The sequence below is a fragment of the Mirounga angustirostris genome, unplaced genomic scaffold, assembly GCF_029215605.1.
Source record: "Mirounga angustirostris isolate CCGP_5_RB_7025 unplaced genomic scaffold, mMirAng1.0.hap1 SCAF_15, whole genome shotgun sequence".
In the NCBI taxonomy this organism is placed as follows: Eukaryota; Metazoa; Chordata; class Mammalia; order Carnivora; family Phocidae; genus Mirounga; species Mirounga angustirostris.
Window position 1 is genome coordinate 19,818,778 of NW_026991723.1, and position 18,116 is coordinate 19,836,893.

The following is an 18,116-nucleotide window of genomic DNA, read 5'->3' on the forward strand; positions in this document are numbered from 1 at the left end:
TAATCTCCTCACAATCCCAGTACAGCTCTTTCTACCCATGGGTTCTGTCTCTGTGCTATAATACAATCACCTTTTTGCACCAAAAACATCTCAAGAATTCTTTCTTTGCTCACGTCTTCCTTCACTCATGAACCCCAAAACTTCCAAATTTCATCACCTTGTGGGATATAGCAGTGGTAGAGAGCTAATTGGCTGAAGCAGCCATATAAACCTGGATAGTGGACACAACTCAGCCACATTTTCTGGGGCTGGAGGACCAAATGGATGCGTGCTTCTCTCTTCATCCCTAGGACCATGTAAATCCCTGTGCTGTTAGGGACCCCAGGAAGGAGGAAGGCCAGCTTCCCGGCTCCGCCAGGGGAGTAGCTGCTAGGGGTCTACAGATAGGTCATTACATAAAATAATGGATACGTGACGATTCTTGCACATCTTAGTTTATGGACCGAGATTCATATCGCTGGCCCGGCGCCCGGCCTGGCTCTGGGCTTCTCCCTTGGCTTGCGCTGCAGACTGGCTCCGGCCTCTCCCCAAGCTTGCGCTGAGTCCCTAGGGATATCGCATTGCAGTTAATATCTCCTCACGCTTCTAAACTCACAGCTTGTCAGCGCCGGCGCAAACTGACAGCTAAAGCCAGGTTCTAGCTCGCTCTTTTCACAGGAGAAAATGGAGAATCAGCAACTTGCAACGACTTGCCTGGGGGGCACCCAGGTTTCCCAGGCTAGGGCTCCTCCCAGAGTCCTTCTCCCCCTCCATCCTTTCATCCTGCAGGAACTCCTAGGCTTTAGGCATGTGCAGAGAACCTCATTCCCCATCCACCCACTTCCGGTCCAGCCTTCACCCTGCAGTTCCTTTCTTGGGAACCCTGCCTCTCCACTGGAGTATGTGGGGTCCGCGGAGAAAAGTTTGGTGAATCAGTAACTGCTGGTTCTGAAATATGCATCAGACCCCAGACCAGGGGCATGGTGAAGGAAAGGTGGTTGGACTGGGGAGCGATTTGCTCCACATCTTCTGGTGCAACCAAGAGAGAGGGGCTGGGCTCCGGGTTGGAGGACGGGAACGGGCCTGATCCAGGGTGCAGAAGCACTAATGCACGTTGGCAGGGGCAGCCTTTTCCCCGCCGCCCACGATCCTAGGGCGGGCACTCTGCCGAGCCGGGTGGCTGGTGCAATCTCCCGCGCGCCTTGCATTGATTAGAAAAGAGAGTTGAAACAGTAAACGAGAGGAGGAGCAACTGCTCCTGGGCCTAGGCTGTTGAGCACGACCAATGGGGATGAGAGCCCCGTAGCGCGAACCAATTAGCGCAGGGCCTGCGACAGCGCGGGCCAATGGTGGCGCCGGCTGGGCGCTGGGAGAAGGCAGATGGTCTGCGCCGGCAGCAGACTCGCGCCGCGCACGCCTCTCCCCGTTGTCCCCGTCGCCTGCGCTGCTGCACCATGAGCGCCCCGAGGCAAGTGGTCAACTTCGGGCCCGGGCCTGCCAAGCTGCCGCGCTCGGTAAGTCCCCACGAGCGCGCGCCGGGAGTGCGGTCCGAGCGGGAGCCCGCGCGCGGCTGGCTGTGCATCTCTGCGCGGGGCGCTGGGATCCCCTCTCCCTGCCCGGGAGCCCTCCGAACGCTCCGCACCAGCGTGCACGCCCAGTTCGGGATCCTTCGCTGGTGGGCTTCTGGAAGAATGCACTTGGGGGAAGGAAGCTCGCCAACGTGCTTGTGCAGCTGCCCCTAGCGCCGACTGCCCGTGAGCGGCTTGCACAACTTGGCTCGCCGGCGCAGCGCACCTGCAGACTGTGCCTTCTCCTGGGCTGGGCCCGGGACGCGGCGAAAAGCTCTCATCTCTGGGTTCGCCTTGCCGGGCATTGCTGCGAGCCGGGCAGTGTTGAGTGGATCCGTGAATGGGCACTGAATGAATGGTGAATGGGGATCTCTTTAAACTGGAGGGGATTGCAAACTGGAGTCCCGCGCCTGACCCCTCGTAAGGAGTGTTTGGTTTAGCCAGCACTTGGGAACATTGCTTTTCAGAAATGTAAATTTGAAGGCCTGCAGTCCTGGCTTTCCTTCCTTGTTTCCCAAGAGAACCTTCCCTTCCCCCGCTTTTTTCAGCTCGGTTTCACTCGTAGATTTTTTTTTTTTTTTTTTTTTTTTTTTTTAATTTTAACTGGCTTGACTTCTAAAGGCATGCGAGTATTCAAATTCTGGTAGGCAGTGGGCTGCCAGCCCAGTTCCCTTCACTTTGTTTTGGAGGAAATGGAATGATTGAATTCTCCCTGGGGCCACAACCAGACTTTTCAAGTGCAAGTGGAACTCACTCCCTGCCTTCCTAGGCCCCAAGCCAGGTTTCAGCTCCTCCCCCCAACGCCCATTCTCCTTCCCACATCATCTCAACCCCCGCCCCCCCAACTGTGAAGAAGGCTCGTTTGTGATGTGCCTTGATTGACAAGCTGCTATCACTGCTGTTACATTTTTATTTTTCTAACCACAATGACTCTGATACTATGTTGTAGCAACATGGAGCCTAGCCAAGTGCTTTACAATGATCTCTTGTTGAATAGAGTAGAAATCCCCCTGGGATAAAGCCTCCTCTGTGTTGTAAGAACAAGAGAATCTTACAGTTTTAGAAGGGAAAGGACTTCGTGCTTCCCTAGGGGCAGGCTCATAGTAGCTGAAAGAACAACGCTTGGTTTTCCCCACTTAACTGCAGTCTGTTTTAGGCGAGATTCCTTCCCTGCTTAGAGCTGTGCAAACGTTTCTTGTACCCTTCTCACCTTTGTCCCGTCTTCGTGGTTTGAAGCCTTCTGAGTATTTGTTCCCTGTGCAATTTCTTTCTTTCTTTTTTTTAAAGTACTCTCTCCCCCTGTGGGGCTCCAACTCAGGACCTGGAGATGAAGAATCTCAGCTGAGCCAGCCACGTGCCCCTCCCAGTGCAATTTCTTATGCATTTATTATCATGGCAGTTATCATTAGTAATACAATTATTTGTTATTTTCTTGGGAGGATTTCTGTCCTCAGATACCCTCTCTGAGGGGGGATGGGGGTGGGAGGAAGTGGCAGATGTTGCTTTTTATGAGTTTTGATTTAATTTTATTGTAAGGATTAGAGAAGCTTTTTAAACTTTATTGTTGACTGTGACCACAATGAAAAATATATTTTACAAAATGACAAAGTATATGCATATAATTATAATTAAAGCCTTGTGAAGTATTTAGCCTAAATCACTATGACATACATACTTTTGTACTCTATTCCGCTATTCCGCTCGTCTGTTCTATTTCATTTAAAAAATGTGACCCACAAGATTGCATTCTGCAGTTTGAAAAAAACTCCACTGGAGTAGAGAGGCATGCTTTTTGAGTAGAAGTCTTTAAAACTCTTTGTAATGATTTGGATCATAAACACATTTCAGGGGATACTGTCTGTAAGAGAAATCCCATCTTAAACGGGAATTCAAAGATGATTTTATTATCTGTTTGTGTTCACTAAAGAAAGGATTCATTAAGTGTGTTTTTAATCAGCCAGTGCTAATAATCATTCCGTAGTTTGCAAAACCGGTGACCGATACTTTTATTTATTTATTTTTTTAAGTAATCTCTACCCGGCTTGAACTCACTACCCCAAGATCAAGAGTCACATGCTCCACGGACTGAGCCATCCAGGCGCCCCAACAAGACAAATTCTTAACTCCCCCTTGCCAGGGAGATCTTTTGTCTAATTCTTTACTGTTAAAATGTTGTTTTTTTTTTTTTTCCAGACAAATTGCAATCCAGTTTAGATTGTTTTATGATATCCGATTTAGCCTCTTTCAAGGAAATCTCTGATGGCAAGATGCTTCTTCTTTTTTTTTTTTTTTGAAGATTTTATTTATTTGAGACAGAGAGAATGAGAGAGAGCGAGTACATGAGAGGGGGGAGGGTCAGAGGGAGAAGCAGACTCCCCGCCGAGCAGGGAGCCCGATGCGGGACTCGATCCCTTGACTCCGGGACCATGACCTGAGCCGAAGGCAGTCGCTTAACCGACTGAGCCACCCAGGCGCCCGGCAAGATGCTTCTAACAGAGGGTTTGTCTCACCTGTTTTGTGTACGTTGTTAGAGCTTCCCCCCCTCTCTTTTCATGTCATGGCTGTTCTCACAGACACAAAGCTAGACAGGGGAATCCATGGACCCATCTCTGAGGATTTTAACTTCTGTGGACGTTTTGCCAGTGTTGTTGTCGCTCCCGTCCACACCCTCTTTCTCCGCACCTGCCCCCGGATTATTTTTCCTTTTTTTTTTTTGAGAGAGCAAGCAGGAGCGGTGGGAGGGGCCAGAGGGAGAGGGAGAAGCAGACTCCCTGCTGAGCAAGGAGCCCGACCCTGAGATCAAGACCTGAGCCCTGGGCAGACGCTTAGTCGACTGAGCCACCCAGGCGCCCCCGGAGTATTTGAAAGCCAATCCCGGATACCATGTCATTTCACAAAAACACTTGAGCATTCATCTCTGATAGGACTTTCTTTCTTCTTAAAAAAAAAAATAAATAAAGGTTTGGTGGGTTTTTTTCATTGTCAGTTTTATATCTAAGTAAATTCGTGCCTTTGGGAAAACTGTATTTTCACATCAATCGCATTACATAATTTCACACTTGTGTGTGTAAGTTGCATCAGTAGGGCTCTGTAGTCTGGGTGGGAGGAAGGGGATTGGCCGTGGTACAGGAGCTTCCAGACCTCACAGGCTCTGTGGGTGGCCCCCCTCGCTGGTCTGATGTCCAGAGGGAGAGCTCTGTGCCGAATATTCGAATCATTTTATTTTCTTTTATTTTTTCTAGGTATTGTTAGAGATACAAAAAGAACTATTAGACTACAAAGGAATTGGGATTAGTGTTCTTGGTAAGATTTACTTTTTGACTCTGAATATCCAGGTTCCAAAGGGAACTGATGAAAATGCATCAAGCCTCGAATTTTTCGCCTCGGTCTCCCTTTAGGCCTTTGTAGATATATTTTTAAATTTTAGTAACTTTGGTGGCATGTTTGATAGAAGCAGTTTTTTTTCTAAAGATTTTATTTATTTATTTATTTGCGAGAGAGGGAGCATGAGGGTGGGGCAACAGCAGAGGGAGAGAGAGAGAGAGACTCAGGCTCTCCGCTGAGCAGGGGGCCTGCCACGGAGCTCCATTGGCATCTGAGATCAGAAGATGCCAAACAGGTGTATCACAGGCTCCAAACCTCTGCAGTCTTGCCTCCCATTCGTTTCAAAGCTTTTACGGAACTTAAAAATGAACTGAGTAAAAGTTTAAAAGTCTATAAGCCTTTGCTCAAAATCTTGCGCCTTAATAATTTCATTAAGTTTCTCCTTTATCGTTGAGGAAGGGTCCCTTTGCATTTTTTAAATTTACTTTTTAAATTTTAATTTCCTTTTTCTTTGTTTGGGAATTCCCAAGGCCGAGGCCGCATAGTATGAAGGGATCATAAGGTTAACTGTGTGCTCACTGCTATTCAATTTTGTTCCTGTGGGTTTGGGGACTAAACTTGGGTTCTGCGCAGTGAGAGCCGCAGAGTGGAAATTTGTGCTGTTGTTTCTACGGGGCAGTCTTTGCACCATGGTTTCATGTTCGTGAGAAGGATGTGAAAAATCACAGAGATGGAAGGATGAATTAGTAAATGGCTCATTCAGTGAGTATGCCACTTGAAAAATCATTCCGCTGTGACCGTAAGTCTCAAATGTGTGCAATTTGAAAATCAGTTTGGATTTTTCCCCTAAACGAAGTCAGCCTTGGCCCACAATTTGAGTGTAGAATAACCAAAATTTCCCTTTATTATTTTATTTGCAAATTGTGTAGCTACTTCTAAAGTTACTTCTGTGTGTTTGGTTTTAAACGGGAACTTTTTTTTCTTATTTATCTTTCCTTCCACAGAAATGAGCCACAGGTCATCAGATTTTGCCAAGATTATTAACAACACAGAGAATCTTGTGCGGGAATTGTTGTAAGTTAAAAATTTTAAAGACCGAAGTCATTACTCTTGTTTGATAAACCACATGTGTGGGTGTCTGTTACGGTATTTACTCTGCTGTGTGTTAAGAATATTTCATAATTAAAAATAATCTTTTAGGGCACCCGGGTGGCTCAGTTGGTTGAGTGACTGCCTTCGGCTCAGGTCATGATTCCCCCGGGGTCCTGGGATCGAGCCCTGCATCGGGCTTCCTGCTCATCGGAGAGCCTGCTTTTCCCTCTGCCTCTGCCTGTCACTCCCCCTGTTTGTTCTCGCTCTCTCTCTCTGTCAAATAAATAAATAAAATCTTTTTTTTTTTTTAAGATTTTATTTATTTATTTGACAGAGAGAGACACAGCGAGAGAGGGAACACAAGCAGGGGGAGTGGGAGAGGGAGAAGCAGGCTTCCCACCAAGCAGGGAGCCCGATGTGGGGCTCGATCCCAGGACCCTGAGATCATGACCTGAGCCGAAGGCAGACGCTTAACAGCTGAGCCACCCAGGCGCCCCAATAAATAAAATCTTTAAAAAAAAAATAAAAATAATCTTTTGAAGATTTCTCCCAAATTCACTCCATTAGTACATAATGGTTTTTACTTGTTTCCCATTCTGCTTTTGTGTTTTTATTTTTATTTATTTACTTTTTTAGAGAGGGAGAGGGAGATCCTAAGCAGGCTCCATGCCCCGTGTGGAGCCACAGTTGGGGCTCAATCTCACAACCCTGAGGTCATGACCTGAGCGGAAATCAAGAGTCAGACGCTTAACTGACTGAGCCACCCAGGCGCCCCTGTGTGTTTTTATTTTATGTGGTGTTTCCAAAGATTTGAAATCATTATATCTAGGAAAGATTTTTCAGGCTTAAAAGGGATTTAAATAACAAAGAAATGGTCATCTTGGTCAGGCACTGGTTCTTAAAAGATGGGCCTCCTACCACCTGTCAGAACCACCTAGCTGGGGGCAGGTATTAAAAAATTCAGGTGCGGGGCGCCTGGGTGGCTCAGTCGGTTAAGCGGCTGCCTTCGGCTCAGGTCATGATCCCAGGGTCCTGGGATCGAGCCCCGCATCGGGCTCCCTGCTCTGCGGGGAGCCTGCTTCTCCCTCTGCCTCTGCCTGCTTCTCTGCCTACTTGTGTTCTCTCTCTATCTCTCTGTCAAATAAATAAATAAAATCTTAAAAAAAAAAAAAAAATTCAGGTGCAGGGCCCTACCAAGCTCGGCTGAATCAGAATCTCTTCAGAAACTTCATCTTTAACAGACTTTCTGGGTAATTTTTTAAAGATTTATTTATTTATTTATTTGAGACAGAGAGAACGAGAGAGAGCACATGAGAGGGGGGAGGGTCAGAGGGAGAAGCAGGTTCCTTGCCGAGCAGGGAGCCCGATGCGGGACTCGATCCAGGGACTCCAGGATCATGACCTGAGCCGAAGGCAGTCGCTTAACCAACTGAGCCATCCAGGCGCCCCAACTTTTTGGGTAATTTTAAGAGTTTTTCACTTCCAGAACTTCTCAAATGATCCTTCCTAGCTTATCTGCACTACTCTCCTTACCCAGAGGAAACCTTACTCTTCAATAGATTGCTATTTAAAGGAGAGATTTATATATTATCTAAGTATATTCACATAAACGTTAAGAATATGGTAATCTTGAAAAAAAACAAACAAACCCATGTTTTCTGCTCATAAAACTAGTGCATATTCATGGTCGAAAGTTTAGGAAAAACTGAATGTCACAAATTAACCTGGAATTATCCATAACCCCACCAGTCAGAAGTAATTATTGTTAACATTTTAAGGGTCCAAGTTTGCATGATTTCATTAACATGATTGGAATTGTACCAACTATTACTTTCCTTTTAAACTGTCTTGATAAGATGCTTCAAAGAGGGCAGGCTGGTGCCATTTTTGTGAGGAGCGCTAGAACCCATTGCATTGTGAGTGGCCAGAACCAGTCATCATTTGCTTGGCTGCACACATGGGGTCTGCCCGTTGGGTCCCATGTCATGTTCACCGCACAAGCCCGTCCTTCATGGAACAGGTATTTGGAACCTCGGCCCAGAAGACGTGGCATTTGACCTGCATGGCTGCAAGCCTCTTGGGACTGGACTCCCAGTTCTATTTCTGGGCCTATCCTTTAGTTTCCTAACCAAGTTCCTACCTTGTACCCCTGTACCCCTGGGCCTCTGTCTCGTGTCCTTCCATCCAGGTGTTGGCCTTCTTATCTATCTGGCATGTGAATAACATAAACCTGGAACCCTGCCTTGGGCTGCCAGTCCTCCCAGCTGCCGAGACCTCATGTTTAGAGCTTCTTAACGAGAGCTGCCTACAAGCCCTGGATGATCGCAGGCAGATATGGTTCACACCACCCATTCCCCAGGACCCTCTCATGTTGCCCTGCCCTTTGGTACTTGAACACCTCCGTGCTGGATCTGTGTACCTGTTCCCAAGCTCTGAGCTTCCTCAAAGGCTGGGGTCCAGTTTCCATGGCCTAGTCCCTCTGGGGCTGGCCTTCTCCTACTGCCTGTAGCCATTTCAGCAAACATCTTAATTTTCTACGCTGGAGTCAAAAAGTTTTCACTGTTAATCTCGATGTCTGTCGGTATGTGATTACATGCTTAGGCCTAACACATTATCTAAGATCCTTTACAAGTGTCCACTTGGTTCATAGCATGGAGCAGCACATGTCTATTTTTAGGATTTCTGGTTGCAAGTGACGGAAGCCCAACTCTTGGCAGAAGAGAAAACGTACTACCTCGTGTAACTGTAAAGTGCAGGAGGGATTTAGGAGGTCAGGTGATGTCCAGGAAGGTCTTTTCCTCCATTTCCTGGCTTTGCTTTTTGATGTTTTGGCTTCACCAGATGGCCACCGGTGGTTGTAGGATTAGCTGGTTTATTCTTTCCCTCAGTAGAAACCGTTCCTCTTTTCCAGAAGTTTGAGCAAAGGTCCCAGAACCAAACTCCACTGGCCAGCTTGGGTCATGTGCTCATGCTGGAGCCAGAGTTGGCTACCCTTGAACTGTGTGGACTGAGTGGTAGCAAGATGATTCCCTACAGGAACAGCAGGGTGTTATTAGGTTCCCTCCAAACAGTACCCATAGGCTTCCACACAGAGCCCAAGGAAGGGCTCTGGGGAAGGTGAAGCAGGGGTGGGACTTTACTGTATTTCTTATGGTATATCCACCCAAGGTAAAGTGCTGGTAGATCATTGCTCATTCTCTTTCTTTGACCCTGTGTGTCTCTGTTTACTGTCTCCCGCGCTTCTGCCCAGAGCTGTTCCAGACAACTACAAGGTGATTTTTGTGCAAGGAGGTGGGTCTGGCCAGTTCAGTGCTGTCCCCTTAAACCTGATTGGCTGGAAAGCAGGAAGGTGTGCCGACTATGTGGTGACAGGATCTTGGTCAGCCAAGGCTGCAGAAGAAGCCAAGAAGTTTGGGACTGTGAATATCGTCCACCCCAAACTTGGGAGTTACACGAGTAAGTGCTGGGATCTGAGTTGCACAATGACAACGAAATGTGGACAAATGCTGCCGGGTGGGTGGTCCCTCTTCAGATACCAGGTTACCCCTGCCCAGGGCAACCTGCAGTTTTTAATTCCTTCTTGTTGGTAGCTGATTTGATACCATTTAGAGTGGATGGTCTTACTTGTTAAGATTACTAACTGGCTGCTGCAGAAAGAATATTCATAGGTTTACTCAGCTGAAAAGCCTACGGGCCGGGTTGGCTTTAGGTATGGCTTGATCAAGGGCCCCCAACAATGTCTGCAGGTCCTGGTGTCTCTCCAGGTCTCCTCTATAATGGCTCCACAGTCAGGAAAGCTGTCCCTTCCCTTTTAGAAGATGCTCCTGACCTTATATTCTCCCAAGTTTCAACGCCTTTGCTCAAGCATTCCATCACAGCCTCACATCTCCTGTGTCATGTGGCTGTAGGTGGAATTGACTACACCGGAACTACATGAGCGGAGCTGGAGAGGCTGGGGCCCCAAGAAGGAACTCAGTGGACATAGGATGGATGGGTACGGGGTAATAGGAAAAATACCAAATATCCACCATACCAATAGTTGCCCCCAGTAACCGTCAAAAGGATGGGATGGATCATCCTTTTAGGTTGTTGATGGGGATTATAATGTAAGATGGATAGGGTGGTGTCACTTGGGAGGACTTTGGAATCAGCCTTTCACGGCTAGGGGAGGGCTGTCATTCCTGGTCATTCCCATCTACACGAGGAAAGAGGAATGGAAACGCAGACTTTCCACCTTTTCTTCTGTGATAGAAATTCCAGATCCAAGCACCTGGAACCTCAGCCCGGACGCTTCCTACGTGTATTACTGCGCCAACGAGACCGTGCACGGAGTGGAGTTTGACTTCATCCCTGACGTCAAGGGAGCCGTGCTGGTTTGCGACATGTCTTCAAACTTCCTATCCAAGCCGGTGGATGTTTCCAAGGTAGAGCGTAAAAGGGCCTGGTGGGGGAACCCCAGTGTCTTGGATTTTGTAAGGGCATTTTAAGAAATACGAGAACAAGGAAAGGCACAGAATGTCTTGGGCCAGCAGAAACCCTGAAGCCAAGATAATTCACAGTGCCCAGGCCAACAGTTGCTTGTTTATTGTGGGTTGTTGGAGCGTGTACGTCTCGATGTGTTCCACCCTGTGTTAATGATTACCTCACGGAGTCACACTGGAGTCCTTGGGGAATTCATCTGCCTTTGAGGGTCCCTCTTAGGAAATGTTTTGGCCAATACATTGGGAGTAGCTTGCTGACTTCCGGGGAGGATGCAGATGACCCAAGCTCGGGGGATCTCTGAAGGAGCTCCACCCTACCTTGAGCCCACCTCAACTCCAAGAGAATCAACAGGACACAGAGACCATCTAGGTGGCCCGCCAAGGCGGGCAGGGGAGCAGTGCACTCAGGTGCATGCAGCGAGGGGGCATAATATCTGTAAAGCGTTTAGAAACAAACGCACTAAATGGTAGCCTGCCTTTTTAAAAAAAATATTATGGTAAAATATATATAACATAAAACTTACCATTTTAGCCATTTTTGAGTGTACACTTCAGGGGCATTAAGTACATTAACACTTTCAGGCAAACATCACCACCATCCGTCTCTAGAACTTTTTATCTTCCCAGAGTGGGACTCTGCCCATGAAACAGTAAGTCCTCAGCCTTCCCCCAGACCCTGGGAGCCTCCGTTCTCTGCATTGGACTACTCCAGCTATCTCATAAGGGGACTAATGCAATATTTGTTTTCTTGTGTCAAGTTCATTTCACTTAGAGTAATGCGCTCAGGGATCATCCATGTGATGACAGGTGTCAGGCTTCATTCCTTTTTTTTTTTTTTAAAGATTTTATTATTTATTTGACAGAGAGAGACACAGCGAGAGAGGGAACACAAGCAGGGGGAGTGGGAGAGGGAGAAGCAGGCCTCCCGCTGAGCAGGGAGCCCGATGCGGGGCTCCATCCCAGCACCCCGGGATCATGACCCGAGCCGAAGGCAGATGCTTAACGACTGAGCCACCCAGGCGCCCCCAGACTTCATTCCTTTTTAAGGCTGAATAATATTCCATTGGGTGGTTCTACCACATTCTGTTTATAGCCTGCTTTTTATTACCAGTTGCCATGCATTGGCAATTCTCAACAGTGCCAACTGTGAAATACTCCCTAGCAGGCCAGACTGCCTTTCCTCCTCGCACTTGGGATGCAATTCGCTGTTTAGAAAGATTTCACGAGAGGAGATGGGAGAGGGCTGTGTGTCTTATATGAGAACATTTTCTGAAGTTCCTTTAAAGGAACTTTAGCTTAATTTCTGTTTGTTAAAATTTCTTCTCCGGTAGCTTGTCTATTATTTCTCGTCATCTTCTGACTGCCCTTTATATAAACATGAATGCATTAAAAACTGTTTCTTTTGGTTACCAAGAACAGTTAGCAGCCTGATTTTATTTTTATTTTTTTTTAAGATTTTATTTATTTGAGTGAGGGAGAGCGCATGCACAAGCAGGGGCAGAGGCAGAGGGAGAAGCAGGCTCCCTGCTAAGCAGGGAGCCCCATGCAGACTCAATCCCAGGACCCTGAGATCATGACCTGAGCTGAAGGCAGACGCTTAACCGACTGAGCCACCCAGGCACCCCAGCAGCCTCATTTTAAAAACTGGTTTGGGTGTAGAAAGGAGGTATACAGAGCAAAGATGAATATGTATAAGATCTTTATAGTGATGCTTGGACTAGCCCCTTGCTGGTGAGAAGGACCAGGCGCATACGTAACCTTCAGGCCTCGGACCTCGGGAGGATTGATTTGCTGTCCCAGATGGCGATGCCGTTAGAGAATGGGATGCACTTTGAGCAGCACTGAAATAGAATCAGCTCCTCATACTTTGGAAAGAGATGGTGAAACTGGACTACATGTATGAAAAATGACCACGTGTATCTACAACAGCGTGTCTTCTCTCTCTCAGTTTGGTGTGATTTTTGCTGGTGCGCAGAAGAACGTGGGCTCTGCTGGGGTCACGGTAGTGATCATCCGCGACGACCTGCTGGGGTTCGCACTCCAAGAGTGCCCCTCGATCCTGGAATACAAAGTACAGGCTGGGAACAGCTCCTTGTACAACACGCCTCCATGCTTCAGGTGAACTCCGGGGGGCAGGGCTCGGGGGACTGCCGGAGGGGTTCTCACCGTTTCCCATCGAAACAGAGGGAGGTAGCTTTTTAACGTAGAGCGTGTTTTCATGAACAGTGACCTCATAGCTCAGACATCCTATCAGGATTCTCTGCCCAGCTTGTCTCTCCCTGTTAACCTTCCGCGCACTGTTAGATCAGTTTCTCTTGCCCTTTCTTTTTGGGGTGGTGTTTTTGTTTGATCTCGATAGCCTTAGTGGTTCACCATTAACCCAAAAGCTCTCTGCAAATGAAGTGGCAGGCTTGTATCTCAAACAACCTGTGAAGCTTTGGAAAAGGACTTTGAAAGGCCAGGCCTCCCCCGGCTTGCTTTTCTTGCCCTGCTGGGCCTGCCCAAAGCTGGCCACGGGGCAGCGAACATCTTGGCTTGGAAAAAACACCCTTCTGGTTTTTCACCCAATCTGCAGGTGTCCTGTAAGCTTGGCTTCCCGGTAGCCAAGTGAGAAAAGGGTGTTGGAGCACATTCAGGGGGAGCCAGGCTTCCCTGCCCCCCATGATCTTTTAACAGCTGGTCTCAGATATTTTGGGAAAATCTTGTGACACCTAGGATTTAACAGTTGCCTGGGAGATTGTAGGATTGTAGTGCTTGCTGGCTGTGTGACCTTGGGCCAGTCACTTAACCTCTCTGTGCAGCAAATTCCTCCAGGAGTAATAACAATACCCTGCCGACTGGGTTGCCGGGAGGGGGAGCCAGGCTTCCCTGCCCCCCATGATCTTTTAACAGCTGGTCTCAGATATTTTGGGAAAATCTTGTGACACCTAGGATTTAACAGTTGCCTGGGAGATTGTAGGATTGTAGTGCTTGCTGGCTGTGTGACCTTGGGCCAGTCACTTAACCTCTCTGTGCAGCAAATTCCTCCAGGAGTAATAACAATACCCTGCCGACTGGGTTGCCGGGAGGAGATATATAGATGAAGCACACTTCGTGGTTGGCACTTGGTGATTTATAAATGTTAGCTGCTGTATTATTATTGTTGTTTCTCTTGGTGTTAGTTCCCAGAGCCTTAGCAGGGGAGGGAAGAACTGGAGTTTATGGATTTCTCTTTCAGGGCAGGTATGGTGTCGAATGGTGATACTTTATGTGTATGATCCTTTTAATCCTCCCAAGCACCCTAGGAGGTAGATACTCTTCATTCCCATTTTGCAAGCAAAGAACCAGAGGCCATACTTCTAGGACGTGGCATAGCTGGGATTTGAACCCAGGTAGCCTGGCTCCAGAGCCGGGGCATGTACACCCCGTACCTTCGTGCTCGTATTATCAGTATGCATTTATTTGTGCCTGAAGGATTCCGTCTTGGGAGAATAAGTCACTGTTAGAGTCTAGCTCTTCCACTCATGGATTTTTCTGTGGCGGGCGGAAGGGTGGGCTTGGGCTGGGGCAGGCAGCAGTTCCTTCGGAGTTTGGACTTTGTCAGAGCTCTCCCCCACGGGGCTGCCTGTAGAAAAATCTCCCACCTACTTTGCTACAAGAAAGAAAGGTTGTTTTTTAAATTAGAATTCCGGTGGAATTCTAAATGGGGACCATAGCAGCACATTTGTGTCCTCCTGCTTTCCTCAGGGAATGGGGTGTACTGGTGCTTGTTCTCCTGTCACCTATAAACCCCACTCTGTTTCATCCTGGTGGAAAGGGTTTCTGAAATGCCGTTAAGGGTGGGGGCCGTGGGGCTGGATCTCTCACCCACCTGTCCTATCTCTGGGGTTCCAGGCAGTGAAACAACCAGTGGTCACTGGCCAAGTTGGACACGAGAACTGGGTGTGCTGAGCAGTGAGGCCACAGGTGCAGGGACCCTGGGGAAGGGGCTCAGGTGCCAGGCTGCGCAGTGACAGGAGGTGTTTGTCACCCCCCCCCCCCCCCCCACGCCGGGGCCAGGGCCTAGCTCACAGTCAGGTGAGTCTTTCAGGGCGAGGCCACCATGGGCTCCAGGAGGAGGCAGGGAGAACATTGTCCCTGAAATGTGGCTTGAAAGCTGGCAAGTTCAGATGAGAGCACCGCCCAGAGGAGCCAGGAGAGGGCACACCTTCTGGCACCTTCTGTGGTAACTAAGAGTTGCAAAAGGCAATGAATATGTTAAAATGCCGTTTGTTAATAGTAGGGTGAAAAGTCAGTGAGAAAGCAGGTCAGTCTGTCTAATAAATATGACAAAATGACACGAGATAATGTCTGGCGTCAGACCTAGGCACACAGAGAGGAAGGGCTCCTTTCAGTGACTCTCGTGTAGGGGTAGTTCCCCTCGCAGGCATCAGCCCCAGGCCTTGACCAGTCGGGTCAGCTGGTCCTTTGGGGGAGGGTGGTGTGGTGGGGGATGGGGGAGGGCAGATATTGCCTCCCCAGAGCTTTCCTGCCTGCTAGGGTGGTGGTGGGGGGTGCTGCTGAGCCAGAATCAAGAGCAGAAAAGGGGCACACCTTTTCCCCCAGGCAGATCAGAATAGTGTTAACTGAGACCATCCCAGGGCAGGATTGTGAATATTGATTCGAATGGTGTAAATGTAGCAGATAAAAGAGACTGGGTTAAATGTGTTCTGACCACGACACCCCCTGGAAGTTGCTTTGCTTTCTTTTACCCTGAAAGAAAAGTACAAGTGTGTACAATGGAGCAATTACCCTAAATCTATGATTTGAAAAACTTCAGAGTTCATTCGTGGTACTTAAATAGTCAAGATTAGCAAATTACAGTAAGAATAAACTCCAAGTTAGAGGGGAAGATTTGTGCCACATCCCCTCCCTAGTCCTTGAAGGTAAGCCAGCAAGGCACCCAGAAGGCTTCTGAACTTTGTATCACACAGAAGTCCTTGGAAAGGCCCCACATTTGAAAAGAAGCCTTTACTTACTTATTTATTTATTTATCTTTTAAAATCAGAGCTGGGGGTGCCTGGGTGGCTCAGTCATTAAGCGTCTGCCTTCGGCTCAGGTCATGATCTCAGGGTCCTGGGATCAAGCCCCACATCAGGCTCCCTGCTCGGCGGGAAGCCTGCTTCTCCCTCTCCCACTCCCTCTGCTTGTGTTCCCTCTCTCGCTGTGTCTCTCTGTCAAATAAATAAAATATTAAAAAAAATAAATAAATAAAATAAAATCAGAGCTGAATGACCACAGGCTCTGGGCATTTTGTGTGAACTGGGCTGGGTAACTGGCCTTCACATAGTCGACTGTAGCCCTGAACAGTGAATTGGGGTGGAATAAAGGATCACGTGGTTATTCTGTTTTCACCCTTTAGTAGATCACACTGGACCCAACGAATGAACAGGTAAAAAGATGCCTAAGCTTCCCTTCTGTTCCCACAAAACAGTTTTTATTTACCTCGACTAACGGAACCTGTGAGTATAAATTTGTTTTTGTTGTAGTATGAGGGAAAGTAACCTAAGAAGAAACAAAATAACCCCATCCTTCAGGGCCACCTTTCTCAGCAGAGTAGGATTGTGGGCCTGCCCAGGGCCTTAGCCTCACTCACCATGAACCCCAGAGGCAGATGTACTTCTGCAGTTAGAAACTTCAGAACAAACAGCTAGGGAGAGTTTTTCCAAGGACTTTCTAGTGTACTTTTCTTTCTTTCTTTTTTTTTTTATTTGAGAGAGAGCGTGCCCGCTTGCGGAAGTGTGTGAATGGGGGAGGGGCAGAGGCAGAGGGGAAGCATGGGGCTCAATCTCACATCCCCAAGATCATGACCTGAGCCGGAACTAAGGGTCGGACGCTTCACCGACTGAGCCACTCGGGCGCCCCTCTGGTCTGCTTTTGTAAGCAAGCCTCAGCACACAGAGTACTTTGTATTGCTTTAAAAAATTAACATGTGTGTGTTTTTTTTTTTAAAGATTTTATTTATTTGACAGAGAAAGACAAAGTGAGAGAAGGAACACAAGCAGGGGGAGTGGGAGAGGGAGAAGCAGGCTTCCCGCCGAGCAGGGAGCCCGATGCTGGGCTCGATCCCAGGACCCTGGGATCATGACCTGAGCCGAAGGCAGACGCTTAACGACTGAGCCATCCAGGCGCCCCCCAAAATTAACATGTGTTCTTAGCAAAGGTTTCTTTTTTTTTTTTTTAAAGATTTTATTTATTTATTTGACAGGGAGAGACACAGCGAGAGAGGGAACACAAGCAGGGGGAGTGGGAGAGGGAGAAGCAGGCTCCCGGCAGAGCAGGGAGCCCGATGCGGGGCTCGATCCCAGGACCCTGGGATCATGACCTGAGCCGAAGGCAGACGCTTAACGACTGAGCCACGCAGGCGCCCCTTAGCAAAGGTTTCTGAAGTGAGCAGAAACTGCTGGGGTAACTGCTCTTAACTGCTGTGTTAACTGCTGTGTGTCCCAGGCATGTGCCAAGTATACAGAGCCATAGATTATGCAAGTGGAACTTTACCATATAGACTGTTCTGTGAATTTCTTTTTTCTCCCCGGCAATATGCCACGTACACTATACTCTGCCTTGTCAGCTCAAATGTCTGCCTTTTTTTTTTTTTCCCTTTGAATTGCTATAAGGTATTCCACAGAATGGATCTACTGTGATTTATTTAGTTACTTACTAATAGGCCGGCTTTAGATGGTCAACTTGCTGTGTGATGCAGGTGGCCTTTTAGGAGTGAAGGCAGCAATCAGGCATGTTCCATTGTTAGTGGGGAGAATTGAGACTAAATTGCAGAGCTGCATAAGCATCCAGGTCCCCTGTATTTTTTTTTGTTAAGATTTTATTTATTTATTTGACAGAGACACAGCGAGAGAGGGAACACAAGCAGGGGGAGTGGGAGAGGGAGAAGCAGGCCTCCCGCTGAGCTGGGAGACCGATGCGGGGCTCGATCCCAGGACCCCGGGATCATGACCTGAGCCGAAGGCTGACGCTGAAGGACTGAGCCACCCAGGCGCCATGAGGTCCCCTGTATTTTGAAGAGTTTGGATTGTATGGGGGTAGAATGAGAAGCCACAGGGAGAACCTGCTTCCTTGCGAGGGGTCTGCCTCTTGCTGAGGCTTCCCAGCCGAGGCTCCCGGTGCGCGCTCTGGGCAGTGCGGAGAGTGGGAGGGCTTTCTGCTGACTGGCTGCTCAGATCGCCTTAAGCTCGGCAGGGCGCATGGGCTGTGAGTCTGAGCGTGACAGCCACGGAGAGGCCAGTGTGTGGGTGCTGAGGACGGGCTGGGATTGTGGACCTGCTCTGGGCCTTGCTGCGGCCTTGGATTTGAGTAGTGAGAAAGCACTACTTTCCACTACTTAGGGAACTCCAGGGTCACAGAGCTATGGGTAGAAGCAAAATGTGGCCTCTGAAGAGTACTGTCAGTGACTGGGCACCAAGTGGCTCTGCTTGGATCATGGGGCAGGGTTCGTGGGGGAGCGAGCAGTTTGGGGTCAGATGGGAATTCGAGAGCATTTACTGAACAGAGGGGTGGGCGGGCGGCGTCCTGTCTGGAACACACATCTACACGCGTGTGCTGTGAATCTGTTGTAGCCCCTGCACTTGGCAGCTGTGTCTGTGAGGTTTGGTGCCAGCCTGGCTGCCCCACGAGCAGGGGAGGTAGTGGTGGAGGG

General features: G+C 48.4%; 1 protein-coding gene across 3 annotated transcripts in view; it reads left to right on the forward strand.

Moving 5' to 3' along the window:
* The first annotated feature begins 1,335 nt into the window (after positions 1-1,335).
* The window catches only part of PSAT1 (phosphoserine aminotransferase 1), a 29,155-nt gene continuing 12,374 nt past the window's right edge, over positions 1,336-18,116 (forward strand). For 2 of the 3 annotated variants that reach the window (XM_045882293.2, XM_064580074.1), the window contains exons 1-6: positions 1,336-1,493; positions 4,790-4,850; positions 5,876-5,945; positions 9,214-9,419; positions 10,215-10,387; positions 12,393-12,562. In XM_045882293.2, the coding sequence (XP_045738249.1) occupies positions 1,434-1,493; positions 4,790-4,850; positions 5,876-5,945; positions 9,214-9,419; positions 10,215-10,387; positions 12,393-12,562 (740 nt within the window). In that variant the 5' untranslated portion in view covers positions 1,336-1,433. The remainder of the gene's footprint in view (positions 1,494-4,789; positions 4,851-5,875; positions 5,946-9,213; positions 9,420-10,214; positions 10,388-12,392; positions 12,563-18,116) is intronic. The other variant, XM_045882294.3, reaches the window with a different exon arrangement.